Genomic DNA, 14,202 nt, shown 5'->3' with positions numbered 1-14,202 from the left:
TTCTTGCCTCCAGTGCTCTTTGGTGTCAACTGCAGCCATTAGTAACCAGCCTCTCTGCCCCATCGCTGAGGTTCTCAGTTAAATGGTAATGGGGACTGGCCCTCACAGGCAGCCTGACATGTACCACCACGTCTGCACCTCCTCTGCTGCCGGCCAGAGTCTGATGGGCCAGAGTCTGAGGCAGCTGTGCTCAAACCAAGGGTGCTCTGGTAGCCCAGTAGCCGGATAGAGAAGGAAGTGGGACTGGTTTGACAAAATTTGACTGTGACAAGTTGGTGCTGGGTGTTCCCATCTCCCCTCAGTACCCCCAGTGCTGTCCCCAGCTGCAGGGCAAGGAGAAGCCAACCCACACTCAGCACGGTGGGGAGAGGCGTGCGAGTGGCTCCTCATGCCCTAGCTGGTGCTCCCTGTGCCGCACCATGGAGCTGTGCCCCAGCAGGGTGGGACACCCCTCTGGCTGCCCATGCTGAGCAGCGGTGGTGGACTGGCATGAAGTTGAACATGTCTGCAAGACCCCACCATGCTGGCCCCGCTCCTGCACCAGCACCACTGGCACCCGTGTGGGCCCTGCCAATGCCCCCTGTGCCCACAGCTCTCCCACCAGCACAACCAGAGCAGACCCCAACACACACCAGTGCTGGGTGGCACAGGGTGGGATGGAACCCCATGCCCATGTTCCCATGTGCCAGCAGCCCCCAGCACCCTGTCCTGCCCCACACAGGGGCCTCCCTGGTTTCTCAGGGGATGTTTTTCCTCCTACCCCAGCCTCTCAGCATGCCGGTAGCCACAAGGGCAGGACGTGCCGCCTATCTGACAGGAGCAGTCTCTCTTGGCACTGCTGCTGGCGGCAGAGGGGCCGCAGCACGGTGGTTTTGGGCACGGGGAAGTGCCGGCGATGGGGTGGGGGGAGCCTCCAGCCAGGCTTCCTGAGCTGCACAGCCACCACTTCCCAGATAAAGGTATCACCCGGAGGAGCTGCAGCAGCTCCTGGGGCGCTGGGAAGGGCCAAGCGCGGCCCCGGCACACGGGTTGCAGGATGGCAGCCTGCCTGCGCCGGGGTTGGCTGCTCTCGGTGCTCCCCGCCATCCTGCTCAGCCTGCGCAGCCTGCTGTCAGCCCCTGAGCCGGTGACATCCCAAGGTAGGTCCTTAGGGCCATTTTTTCCCCCGCAGGATGGGCCAGAGAGGAGCTGGAATGCTGGGCATGGGCAGCGAGCACCCCACAGCAACCAAAACCTACAGGACTGGGGAGGGGGTGTCCCAGAAGGGTGTGCAGGGGATGTTCAGGGTGGGTGATAGAGAGCCCTTCTCACCCATGGGACACCCTGGGGTGTCCATAGCAAAGGGACATCCCTGCTTTCAATAGGCAGGATCTGGCAGCCCCTGAGCACCCCTTCAGGACGGCAGCCTGGGGCTCCCAGTCCCACACAGGTAGCAGAGGAGCTCATGAGACATCAAAAGTCTTTGGAGTTATGATGATGAGGGTCTGAGCAAAATTCAAGCTAACATCTGACGGCATGGTTCTGCACTGTGGCTAACGTGGTGACACTGCCAGGCTGATCCCAATGGTCCTGCACCAGCCTTGACGTGATCTTACTGCCACGCTGAGCATCTTTGTCTCAGCCGGTAGCTGGCCCCAGCCTGGCTCAGTGCACCTGGCAGAGCCACTTCCCGGCTTTCTCCCATTTCTGGCATGTCCAGACTTTCTTTGAGCACCTCCTCACCCCTTTTAACACTTTACATAACACCATAAAAAGCATTAACTGGATAAAAGCCTGTCAATCTCTTGCTCATTTCTACAGCCCCACCCCAGCTCTCTGGCCACAGCAACCTCCGGAGCACATCTTGAGTCACCCCTGCAGGGGCAGTGGGCAGAAGGTGGAGGCTGGGCTCATCCTCCCCCTGCTCACAGCCTCTGCGATATCCCTGTGCCCCGAGCCCACTGTCAGCTTGGCAGCACACTGCCGGAGTGTGCTGATGTGGGCTGCAGGCACGGGAGGCTGCTCTTCCTAGGAAACAGCCTGCACCCACCAAAGGTGCTCTGGTAGCCCACAGCACCTGTGTGGCCTCCCACTGGTGCTATGGGTCCCTCTGCCACTGAGCTGCTGGCACCTGGCCACCCCAACCCCTGGTGCAAGGAGCTGGGGGGGGGGGTCACAGAGCTGGCATGAGGCCTGGGGTGGGGACAACACGGTGCAAAAAGGGAAGAGCAGGTGGGGGGGTTGTGGTCTGAAGGGAGGGGACATGGGCTGGGGGAGGAAGGAAACAAAAGGATGGGAAAGGAGGAACAGAGCTGGAGAGTTAGGGCAAAGGAAGGGACTGGAAAGAGCAGAGGGACACCAAGAAGATGGTGAGGACATTTGGGGACTGCCCCTTATTCTTCAGCCAGGGTGGGTACAACTGGCAGTGCAGGGGGTGTGTAGCAGAGAACAGATGCAGTCAACACATGGAACAGGGTCAGGCACCGGCAGGGGGCTGGTTGTGGGGTCCTGCAGCTGGGAGCAGCGCCTGGGGAAGGGGCACATCCCAGGAAGAAGAGGAGGAGGAAGGCTGGAGCAGATCCCAGTGCAGAGGCAGTGGGAGAGAACGGAGTACTGGAGCAATGCTGGGAGCAGCAAGGCCACCCCTGTGCATCACAAAGCTGCATTTTGGGGCTGTCCACTCTTCTCTGACAATGCAGCGTGTGATGCTCCAGTTCATCCCTGCAATGACTGGGAGGGCAGCTCGCTGAGTGGGGCATAGAAGCCCACAGCTCCCCAAGCAGTCCCTGGGCCAGGGTTTGAGCATCACCTCCTGCTCAGGACCACATGCCCCCACATCAGCCCCAAGGCCCTTTCCCTGTCCCTGGGGCGCTGCTCCTCCTTATCTCACTTCCTTGTGCCTTCCGGCATGAGCAGAGCAGGGGTGCTTCCCTCTGATCGCTGGGCCCTGAGCCCCCCTCCGACCGCAGGGCTATTTCGGGATGTTTGTTTGTCTCAAAGGACCCCACATGATGAAGAGGGGGGAGCAGTGGGGCCAGCCAGTGGATAGCCCTGCTGCCAGCCAGGACCCTGGCGCGAGCCAGTGGCCAGCACATGTGTCATGTCCCTCCCCACCATGCCAAGCTGGTGGACACCTGTGCCATGGCCATGCCCACGGCCATGTCCACGCTGCCCCAGGCACCTGCACAGATTGGCCTCAGGGGCGAGAGAGCCAGCACAAGTGGGATGGGGAGGGGTATGTGACCAGTTTCATGCCCAAACTCCTCCCAGATGCTGCGCTGCTGGCAGGGGTGCCTGAGGACATCCTCTGCTTCTCCCGCTCCTTCGAGGATCTCACTTGCTTCTGGGATGAGAAGGAAGCAGCGGCAAGCGGGATGTGTCACTTCTACTACTGGTACAGCAGGTAGGAGGTGGTGGAGACACAGCCCAGCTTCCCCCTTGCCCACATGAAGCAGCAGGGTCAGGGTGCTGCAGCTCTCCATGCCATCCCAGTGGCTCCCAGCTGCAAGAAGAGATAGTGGAGAGCCCATGGGAGATACACAGCAGCCACCGCACACCCTGTGGCAGGGCTGGGACCTTGGCTGTCCCTCAGTCCCATGGGGATGGTGCCCTGCAGTGAGGTCTTGGTGCTGTGCCCCCGGTCCCCTCTCCTCCACCCTGGCTCTGGGCAGGAGGCATAGGGTGCTGCAGGACCCCCCTCTCCGTTCCTCAGGGGTGTGCCCACAGCGTGCACAGTCTCCACGTGGCACCATGGGACCGGCAGGACGCGGCACGTCTGTGTCTTCCCCAGACAGGATGTGCGGCTCTTCACCCAGCTCCACCTCCGTGTCCTGGATGCCACCACCAACCAGACCAAGTACTGGCGGGAGCTCAGTGTGGATGCGGTGGGTGAGTCCCTCTCACCAGGCAATACTCCAGTGACAGCAGGACGGTCCCCAAATATGGGTCCCCTATCCTTCTGCCCACCCCGGTGGCTGGCAGCACCCTGCACGGAGACATCCCTGGGGGCAACCTGCAGGTGTGCCCTGGCAGGGCCAGGCAGTGCCCAGACAGGAGCTGCTGCAGGAGGGCAAACACCCTGGCGTGTTCCCCACAGGTCTCATTGCCCCCCCAGCAAACATCACGGCCCGCTGGGCCGGGGCCGCGGGGCAGCTCTACGTGTCGTGGCAGCCGCCACTCGCCGACTACCCGAACTTCTTCCTCTACGAGGTGCAGTGCTACCCTGCCAGCTCCGCAGAGATGCCCTGCAGTGCCGCATTGGACGCCGGTGGGCAGCACCCTGGGGACTCCTCCACCCATCCAGCCATCAGCACCCACACACCCATGACTGGGGCAGCTGCAGCCTCCCCGGGAGCGGGTCAGGTACATAGAGGGGCCAGGGATGGGCAGGGGAATTTGGGACCCACAGCCACTCCTCAGACTGGCCCCTCTTCTGCAGGGGCTGGTCCAGGCCAACACCTGGGTGGTCCTCCGGGACCTATGGCCAGGGGTGAGGTACCACATCCAAGTGCGCAGCAAGCCCGACGGCACCTCCATGGATGGCGTCTGGGGGCCCTGGTCACAGGCAGTGGCTGCAGAGACACCCCACTCCTCCGGTGAGTGGCCATCTCCACCACTGGGGTGCTGGCAGGCACAGTGGGGAGGCACCCACACTTGGGGCTGTGAGTGGTGGGGGTCCTGGGGCAGGCAAGGTGCAGCACCCAGGTTTTGAAGGGCCAGGGGGAAGCATTCCCTGCCCCCGGCTCTCACCTGCCCAGGAGACATCGGGCTGAGCTGCAACACCCCTGACCTGCGGCACATGCGCTGTGAGTGGAGCTGGGACCCTGCAGAGCCCCACGGCTCCCACCAGCTCTTCTACCGGCCACCTCCAAGCAGGCCCAGCACAAGGTAAGGGACATGGTGGGGATGTGGAGTTCAGGCAGTGCATCCCAGGGACATCCCCAGCCCTGCTTAGTGTCCCACATCCCACACTGTGCCACCCAGCCATGCCCTGACCTACCACCATCGACCCTGCACCTCCTCACCGTCACTCCTGTCCAAACAGCCCCTCCAACTACAGGCAGCACTGCCTGTCCTGGGAAAGTGCAGGAGGAGTGAGGCAGCACTGGCTGCAGGGACAGGGTGGCCCCAGCAGCAGGTGTGGGGAATGGAGCCACCGCATTGGGACCGACTGGCTCCTCGCTCCTCATGCAGGGAAGACGCATGGCACCAGTGCAAGGAGGTGAGTGTGGGGGCAGAGGGAACCCACACCTGCACCTTCCAGCCCAGGGCTGGCAGTGCCATCTCCATCCTGGTGAATGTCACCCGGCCCCACACATCACCCACGCTCAGCTACTTTAAGGAGCCCTTCTGGCTGCACCAGGCCGGTGAGTCCCAACACCACTGGGGCCCCTGCCCTTGCCTGGATGACAGGGGATGTAGCATCCCATGTCTCATACCATGGCAGCAACACATCCCTGTCACTGACAGTGCTCACAGATGCCCCACAGTTCGTGCAGGCGACAGTGTCGCAGGGCCAGCTGAGCCTGCAGTGGCTGCCACCCCTGGAGGCACTGGCAGAGCAGCTGGACTACCAGGTTCGCTATGCTGTGGAGAACAGCCATGACTGGAAGGTAAAAGGCACGGCCTGAGGTCCCCCAAGCAGCCCTGCCCACCTCTGCCTCCGGCACATGGCCCGGCTGGGGTCAGGCAGGACAGACCCTCACCCCAGTGCTGGCACTTGACTACCCCACAACATCCGTCATCTCCAGCTCAGCTCTGCCCCACAGGTCCTGCAGGTCCCGCAGGCAGCCAGGAAAGAAGTCCTGGACGTACGGCCAGGTGTCCGCTACCATGCCCAGGTGCGGGCTCAGCCCAGTGGGCCATGGTACCAGGGCAGCTGGAGCGCCTGGTCCAAACCTGTCATTGTTGATGCCATGGCCGATGCAGGTAAGGGACGGGACAGGAGCGATGGCTGCTGCCACAGGAGCAACACAGCCGAGGGCAGGAGCCTGGGAGTGCTGGAAATAGGATTGGGAGCACTAAGCAGAGGGTGACAGGGCTGTGAAGGGCTCCGTAGTGGCAGGTCTGGGAAGGGCTACAGTCCCAGCATCTCTCCTCCGATGCAGGCTGGATCATCCCGAGTGTTACGGTGGTGCCGCTGCTCTTCACAGGAGTGCTCCTGGGGCTGCGGTGCACCTTCCCCTCCCTGTACAGGTAAGGGCTGTTTCTGGGGCAGGTGTGGGGGGTCCAGCACCAGGCCTGGGCACCCTGCCCGGGGCAGCCAGGGCACCCAGCCTGGGGTTTGCCTTGGACGCTGCCTTCCCCGCATCCAGCAACATGAAGCAGAAGCTCTGGCCCCCCGTCCCCGACCTGCACCGCGCATTGGGCAGCTTCCTCCACGAGAGCGGCAAGCACGGCCAGGTGAGGGGCCGGGGCAGCGCCCGCGGCGGCTGAGACCCCCGGGGCAGCTCGAATGCAGCCCCCACCGCGCCTCCTCTGTGTCCCCCCAGGCCAGCGCCTTCTACAAGCAGCCGCCGGAGGAGGCCGTCCTGCCCTGCCTGCTGGAGGTGCTGCCCGGCCCGCGCGGGGGAGCGGCCGCGCCGCCGCTGCCGGAGCCCGCTGCTGGCCGGCTGCCCAGCACCGACATCGCCAACCAGTCCTACCTGCTCATGAGCGGCTGGGAGCCGCGCGGGCCGCCCTGACCCGTGCTCCCCGCCCCGACATAAACGAGACGCGCAACCACCGGGTCTCCTCTCTCCTTCGCGGCGCCACGGCCCCCCGGGAAACCGAGCGTCGCTACCCCCGCCCCGCCCCGTCCCGCCCCGCCCCGTCCCGTCCCGTCCCGTCCCGTCCCGTCCCGTCCCGTCCCGTCCCGTCCCGTCCCGTCCCCGCTACCCACCCGCCGCGGCACGGGGAGCTGCCTCGCCTCGCGGCCCAGCCAATTGCGACGCGGTGCGCCTTGGTCGCCATGGCAGCGAGCGACGGTTGGGTTTGAAGCAGCCAATGGGGGGAGCGGCCGCGCGGGGTTTAAATGCTGCCGCCGAGGGGGAGCTGCGCGAGTGCTAACCGCGGAACGGAGGTGAGGGTGGCGCGGCGCGGCCGCCGGGGGTCCGCACCCTGTGGTGGGGGTCCGAGGGGGGACCTAGGAAGGGGTCGGCAGTGTGGGGGGCACACCCTGAGGCGAAGTGGACCCTTGAGGGGCGGGCGGGCGGGAGGTTGGTGTGCACGGGCCCCTGCGGAGCGGCCTGGGGCGGGGGTGTCCTGTAGCAGCAGAGGGCCCTGAGCCCCGCCGGAGGGGGCTGCAGCCCGCCTGGGGCTCTGCACAGGGTCCCGCTGACGCCGCCCGCCCGCAGCGCCATGGCGCAGTTCGTGTTCGAGGCGGACCTGCATGGGCTGCTGAAGCTGGACACGCCGATCCCCAACGCGCCGCCCGCGCGGTGGCAGCGCAAGGCCAAGGAGAGTGGCGGCCCCGGGCCCAGCCCCGCCGCCGGCGTGTCGCCCATGAAGCCGGCAAACCGCTCCCACAGCTCCAGCAAGACGCCGTCCAGGACACCCGGTGAGCGGCGGCGACCAGCGGCGGAGGTTGGGAGGGAAGAGGGCCACCTGGGCTGCGTGCGGCAGCCGTGGGGCTGAGGGCTCCGTGCCCTTCCTGCCGGTGGGGGTGGGCTACACTGCCCGGCTCCTGGGAGTCACCCACCCCAGCACAAGCACTGTGCACTGGGTGAACTGCTGAGCCTTGCTGGCATATCTGTATGTTGGGACAAGTGTGGATGGAACTGTCTGCTGATCGTTTTACATACTGTAACAGTATTTTTGTATCTTCCCCTTATTTGTGAACCCTGAAGTTGCTGCACTAGACCCAAAGAATTGTCTTCTGGCAGTCACTAACCAGGGCTTAGTGTCCTTACACTAAGAAGTAAGACTTAGTTGTGACTTGAATGGCATGAGCTCTCTAAGTCCTGATTGTCTGGCAGGTGTGATGTGGAAAAGTACTGGGTCTGCTGTCTCTTGAAAGCTGTTCAATAGGTGTGATACAATATTCATGCACGTGAATGCAGGTAAATCTGGATCCAAAATACAGAGCACCCCGACAAAGGCAGGAGGGGATCGCTACATTCCCAACCGCAGCACTATGCAGATGGAGATGGCAAACTTCCTCCTAACCAAAGAGAATGACCCTGCTGAGGAGTCCCCTACCAAGAAGGTGAGCATGTTGCTAAGTTACAGTTACTATAATGATCACTACCAAACACCTAATTTTTCCTGACCTTTTACAGAGAAGCGAACTGTAAGTTCTATTAAGTGGGTGCACGGGGCTGACAGCCCCAGTCATCAGGGCTTCCAGCTCTGGGCTTCAGGACCCTGGGATGAGGTAGAAGACGTAGAGCCTGCAAATGGAATGAGCATGCATCTGCTACACAGGAGCCTTAGTGTAGCTGCTCTGCAGGGACCCTTCCCAAAGCACATGGAAGAGCATAGAGCCTTACACCTCTGCTTCCATTCACTCTAACCTGTGCCACTTCTGGTAGCAAAATTAAACTTGGGGCTACTGAGGCTTTAAAAGATAGCAGGCTACAGAGACACAAAGCTGTGAGCCTGTGCACAGTGAAACCGCTGGTGCTAGTTGTTCTAGCACAATTTCTGCATGGGGAGCTGTTCTGGAATGTGTACACTGTGTCATGAAATCTGTTTACAAGGCATTTGGTCCACTGTGGCTTTCCCCACTGACAATGAGACATTGAACTTGCCACTCTTCTGTATGAAAAAGTGAGCAGGACAGTGTCCCAATGTCTGAGGGAAAACTACTTTGAGCTGCCTGTCTGTAGCTGACCCCCACAGCCCAGCTGTGCACCTCCTGATTCTGGGAAAAGGGGACTTAAGTGTATGCCCTGCCAGCTGTGGTTTGAAGTGCAACATGGGCTTTGTTTCGAGTGCATCTCAGTGATGGTGGTTTGTCTCTGCAGGAACAACAGAAAGCCTGGGCAGTGAATCTGAATGGCTTTGATATAGAAGAGGCAAAGATCCTCCGCCTCAGTGGAAAGCCACAGAATGCTCCGGAAGGTACGATACAGGGTCTGCGTGAGTTGACTCGGAGAGATCTGGGCTGGAGAACAGCAATGCTGAGGCCCTGTGTATAGACATTGGAGAGATTAACTGGTTTCTCAGAGCTCCTGTGCACACTGGAGTTTCCCTCCTTACGTTTCTTGAGGTTGAGGGGCTGTATAACAGCTACAGTGAATTCATTTACGAGAGCTGAAATGACTGCCAGTTGCTGACTGGTGCTACAGGTGACAAACCTTCCTGATGGCTGCAAAAGCTTCAAAGTCTCTGCTGTGCGCCTTGTAGCTTAACCGTCGCTAAACATAATGGGATACAGAAAACCAAGTGCTTGTCGGTTAAACTTGTTCCTGTGAATTAGGGAACCGGAGCTCAGCCTGGTTCAGCAGTTAATACTGCCAGTGATTTCTGCATGCTGCTTCTTCTCTCAGGACTTCATTTTCACTGGAAGGGATTTCTAGTTGGGTGAGCAGCGCTCAGCTGGGAGAAAATAGTAACTCAGGTTAACAAGTCTGTTTCTCTGCACACAGGCTATCAGAATAACCTGAAAGTGCTCTACAGTCAGAAAACAACACCTGGATCCAGCAGGAAGAATAGCAGATACATTCCCTCAATACCGGACAGAATCCTGGATGCACCAGAGATCCGCAATGACTATTGTAAGTAGGCTGCAAAGTTGAGTGCTGGGCACTGAGATAATTCTGCACTGGGGTGCAGTTCCTAGGACAGTGTGGTCCAAGGAACTAGAGCTCTAACTGGGCTGCTTCAGTGTCTGTTTTTAGTATCAGTGGCACAGGCCACTTCTGGAGTGTCTCTGTGTAGCCTAGGAGGAGCTCTCCTCTGGACACCCTGTGTCCACATAGGTGACTTTGATCAGGGCTACCTGACCCCACTAGCTGGACATGGCGACACCCAGAAGGCTTCCCCTTAGCTGCATGTGTGTGTGCGCACACTTGGTGCAGGTGGAAGGCCTGGCATTGGCACTGGTGAAGGGGCATGGCTCTCCAAGTAAGCACAGTGTGACCTGTCTTCCTCTTCCAAATTGTAGATCTGAATCTCATTGACTGGAGCTCTCAGAACTTCCTGGCAGTGGCTCTGGATGGCTCTGTCTATCTGTGGAATCACACTACTGGGGAGATTATCCAGCTGCTGCAGATGGAGCATTCAGATGATTATGTTTCTTCTGTGTCATGGATTAAAGAAGGAAACTACCTTGCTGTTGGCACAAGTAATGCTGAGGTCCAGGTGAGTGCGGGAGTAAAACTACAGGTGTTGTCTAGAGATTGCTGGAGCTGTGGGGCCTGGGACAAAGGCTTGGCTAGCACAAGGAGGATGCGATGCACTCTGACTTGTCTTGACTGGTGTGGGGTGGAAATGTCCACATCCAGGCACGGCCAGTGACCAACTGCAGCAACAAGGCAGAGTTTGGTTTTGGGGCTGACATCTGGAGTTATCTTTTGTCCAGTAGCATGAGATACAAATGGATCTCTGCTCCCATACTGACAAGGTTCAATGGTGGAGACTGTGCAGTGAGGTTCCCTAGGGCAAAGCAACAGGGGTGGGTTTCCTCATCCTCTGGAGAACTTATTGCTCTGCCTCTCTAGCTATGGGACATACAGCAGCAGAAACGTCTTCGAAATATGACCAGCCATTCTTCCCGTGTGGGCTCCCTCAGCTGGAACAGCTACATCCTCTCCAGGTAAGGGGGGGTGGGTGAAGGGCAGTGTCTGGCTGCTGCAGATTCCTGTCCTGGATCTGTGAGTGGTGTGGGTTAAGGATGGCAGGGAAGACTTTCTGTCCTGGCTCGTGGTTATCACTTAACCTGTTCTGTTGGGACTACGGGGAGAAAGCCTCTCTTTTGCCTTTGTGAAGAGTTTCTGTGGCTGCTTCACTCACACCATCAGGCCAGTGATGCAGGTAACACTGGCTGAAAACCCAGTAGCAGATATGGCAGTCTTGCAACAGCATAAACATGGATTTTGGTGAAAATATGCATCAGCCTGACCCTGCAAGCCTTCTCTCTGCAGTGGGGCACGGACAGGCCATATCCACCACCACGATGTCAGAGTGGCTGAGCATCACGTGGCCACACTTGCTGGCCACACGCAGGAGGTGTGCGGACTCAAGTGGTCTCTAGATGGCCGTTACCTGGCCAGTGGTGGCAATGACAACTTGGTGAACATCTGGCCATGTACTCAGGGGGACAGTGGAGACTTTGCTCCTATACAGACATTCACTCAGCACCAGGGTGCTGTCAAGGTGAGTGCAGAGCTGCTGTGGGTGAGGTGTGAGCACGTGGCTGTGTGCAAGGCAGACACACAGCACTGGCCATGTACAGGTTGCCCCTTGCATGTCTTAAAATTAACCCTTTTCTCTCAGGCTGTGGCGTGGTGTCCGTGGCAGTCGAATGTTCTAGCCACCGGAGGTGGGACTAGTGACAGACATATCCGCATCTGGAATGTGTGTTCTGGCACCTGCCTCAGTGCTGTTGATGCCCGTTCCCAGGTGAGACATGAACATCATCTCGGTGACAAACACTTTCTGGCAGGTCACCTATTCAGAGCTCCTGAGGCCTAGAGGCATGGGAAAGGAGGGGACCCTGCTGATCTCTATGTGGTGAGCATCAGCACAAGCAGCTTGTCTTACCTGTGTTACTGTCTCTTGACAGGTATGTTCTATCCTCTGGTCAAGTAACTACAGGGAGTTCATCTCAGGCCATGGCTTTGCACAGAATCAGCTGGTGATATGGAAGTATCCAACTATGGCCAAGGTCACTGAGCTGCGAGGTAAGCTGGGCCCTTTGCCTGGGAAATGGAAGGCTGCTAGAAGCTGAAGGTGGATGTAATCCTTAGTTTATGCAGACTGGTGGTCTAGCTTTGAGCATTACTGATGCAGAGTGATGTGCAGGGCCATGCTGCTACAGGGAGGCACTTCTGTGGGCTGCTGAAGAAACAGGGCTGCTTCAAATGCATGCCTAGGGTGTGAATTCCTGCTGCTGCAGCATGCTGTGGGGCAGCTATGCATACTGGTGGAGCTCACTGGGCATATGGGAGCAAACTTTGACCATTGTGATGGGACCAGGGCATATGGTGATGAGCCCAGCCCTGACTGCACGCCCTCCTCCTCAGGTCACACTGCCAGAGTTTTGAACCTGACTATGAGCCCTGATGGTGCAACCGTGGCCTCAGCAGCTGCTGACGAAACGCTGCGGCTCTGGCGCTGTTTTGAGATGGACCCCATAAAGAAGAAGGAGAAAGAGAAGGCAAACAGTGCTAAAAGCAGCATCATTCACCAGGGCATCCGATAAGTGCACAGGGCTTTTTGGGGAGCGTGGGAATTTGGCTCACACACTGTACAGTATTTTAAATGTTAATAAACTGATTTAATTTGCCTTTTTATGGAGTCTGATGGAAGGCCATGGCTTACGGAACTAAGCCCTCCTTCCCTAAGGTTTGAGATGTGGGTAAGTGGTAGAGCTCCTGTTCTTCAGGGATATTTTGCAGTCAGCCTGAGCCCAGCATAGCCCTGAAGTCCCAGGAAAAGAAGGATGCTGTGTGATGGCTGTACTTTTGTATTTGTTCTAGCTAAGGCAGGTGTGTGTCACCTGCCACATCTTCATGCTGAACATAAGCACAGCAGCTCCAAGGGAGGGGCTGTGGCTGACTTGTACCCCACAGGGGGAAGCTGTAGCCCTGAAAGGCCCCTCCAAAGGGAGCTGATGTCTCTGTCAGGAAAACCTAGCTTGCTTTGTACCTCTCAACTTGCTCAAACAAGAACCAGAGAGCAGCCTGGCCTGTGGCTGGATACTGGTACTGGTGTCCTGGCTCTCCTAAGAGAACATGAAGACAAAAGGGCCTCTCTATCACTGACTGTGCTCTTGGTTTCTTTTAGAGTAAAGGGTTACAGCCTGGGTTACTTCCTAGCCCTCCATCCCTATCAGAGTGCATCAAAACTGACCCATCCCAGGGCTCCAGCCCTGCACTGGGGCTAGGAAGAAGTACCCCTGACTTGCTTCAGCTTCCTCAGAGCGGTCAATCAGGTCTCTACTGGTCCCTGCTGAAGGGAGGGCCCTCTGCCCAGTTGCTGCCTCCTTTGGTTTCAGCTGTGGTGAGGAGGATTGAGAGGACAGTATGTCTGTGGCCCCAGCTCCTACTCTGTCCTGCCTCTTGGCAGTCTAAGACTGACATGCTGTATGCAGGTGACATTATAGCTTTTTCTGGTTCATGCAGCCTCTGCTGCAGAAAATGCTGCCTGCTTCTGCAGTGCAGTAGGGCAGAATAGCTCTTTTTGCAGAGTTCAGTACAGAATTTAGGAGCCAAATGCTATTGGAAACAAAAGGAAGGACAGGGGCTGGAAAAATACAGCAACCGCTGTAATTGCCCCAAGGGCCAAAAAGGGGCTGGCAAGGGTGTGAAGCCTGATACAAAACAAAAGGTTAATTTACATTGCCGCAGCCAGCCTGGACATCATGCAGGAGAGTTGTAAAGCACCACTAAGCCAGTGCACAGCCCCTAGTCATATATTCCTCCACAGCCCTGATCGCTGCCCTCCCCTCCTGCTGAGGGGAAGCCCTGGTGCCAAGCAGAGGCTGCATGCAGGGAAGCAAGCACCAGCAGTCAACTGACCTTTAGCAGAGCTTGAATCCTTAGCAGTTGGAAAATGTATTTATTTTTTCCAGGCTCAGTTATGCTGGTGCAAATTGAAGGCAGCATATTTGAGTGTTTACCTGAGCAAGAGCCAGGACAGCCACAGCTGCCCTGCGTGCTGGAGCTGTGGGCTCTGAGGCTGTGGGGCTGCACTGGTACAGCTGGGAGTGCCAGGGATGCTGCATAGCAGACTAGCACCTTGGCCTGTGCAAAGCAGCTCAATAAAGCTTGTGCCACCCATCAGCCTGTGATTAGCCAAGGGTAGATTATTATTAACTGTTTTCACCTTCCCCTAAGCACACACAGTACCACACTGTACCTGGCACCAGGCTCCTGCTCTGCCTCCTGAGCTTTAAGCCAGCTGGAACCTTCAAAGGTGGGCGGTGTTGGCACCACCTTGTGCTGTGCTGAGGCCAGCCAGTGTGCACCCTCCACTTACTGTTGCTAGGGGGGGCAGAGTTCTAAAAAAACAGCTTGCAGCAGCTGAGCCCAGTACAAGGGTTGTTACATCTCTATTTGGACAGCGGGAGAAGAGCAG

At 58.4% G+C, this 14,202-nt stretch overlaps 2 protein-coding genes across 3 annotated transcripts; both read left to right on the top strand.

Moving 5' to 3' along the window:
* Nucleotides 1-193: 193 nt before the first annotated feature.
* MPL (MPL proto-oncogene, thrombopoietin receptor) lies at nucleotides 194-6,702 on the top strand. 2 transcript variants are annotated; one of them, XM_065071672.1, is made up of 12 exons: nucleotides 194-1,139; nucleotides 3,250-3,382; nucleotides 3,692-3,867; nucleotides 4,076-4,341; nucleotides 4,418-4,574; nucleotides 4,737-4,866; nucleotides 5,173-5,345; nucleotides 5,449-5,591; nucleotides 5,748-5,907; nucleotides 6,087-6,174; nucleotides 6,294-6,381; nucleotides 6,471-6,702. In XM_065071672.1, exons 1-12 carry the CDS (start codon nucleotides 896-898, stop codon nucleotides 6,660-6,662), a joined length of 1,950 nt encoding a protein of 649 aa, XP_064927744.1. In that variant the 5' UTR covers nucleotides 194-895; the 3' UTR covers nucleotides 6,663-6,702. The 2 variants fall into 2 exon arrangements, with proteins under 2 accessions (XP_064927744.1, XP_064927745.1); XM_065071673.1 differs by having other exon boundaries at nucleotides 5,748-5,975; nucleotides 6,062-6,174.
* Nucleotides 6,703-6,885: 183 nt separating this feature from the next.
* On the top strand, nucleotides 6,886-12,416 carry CDC20 (cell division cycle 20). Its single transcript, XM_065071675.1, has 11 exons — nucleotides 6,886-7,039; nucleotides 7,314-7,516; nucleotides 8,019-8,164; nucleotides 8,925-9,021; nucleotides 9,549-9,677; nucleotides 10,067-10,263; nucleotides 10,623-10,717; nucleotides 11,046-11,277; nucleotides 11,398-11,523; nucleotides 11,687-11,804; nucleotides 12,147-12,416. Exons 2-11 carry the CDS (start codon nucleotides 7,318-7,320, stop codon nucleotides 12,323-12,325), a joined length of 1,518 nt encoding a protein of 505 aa, XP_064927747.1. The 5' UTR covers nucleotides 6,886-7,039; nucleotides 7,314-7,317; the 3' UTR covers nucleotides 12,326-12,416.
* Nucleotides 12,417-14,202: the final 1,786 nt, after the last annotated feature.

Source organism: Columba livia, chromosome 8, assembly GCF_036013475.1.
Source record: "Columba livia isolate bColLiv1 breed racing homer chromosome 8, bColLiv1.pat.W.v2, whole genome shotgun sequence".
NCBI classification, from domain to species: domain Eukaryota; kingdom Metazoa; phylum Chordata; class Aves; order Columbiformes; family Columbidae; genus Columba; species Columba livia.
The sequence above is the reverse complement of the archived record's forward strand: the minus strand, read 5'-3'. Positions and strand labels throughout refer to the sequence as shown.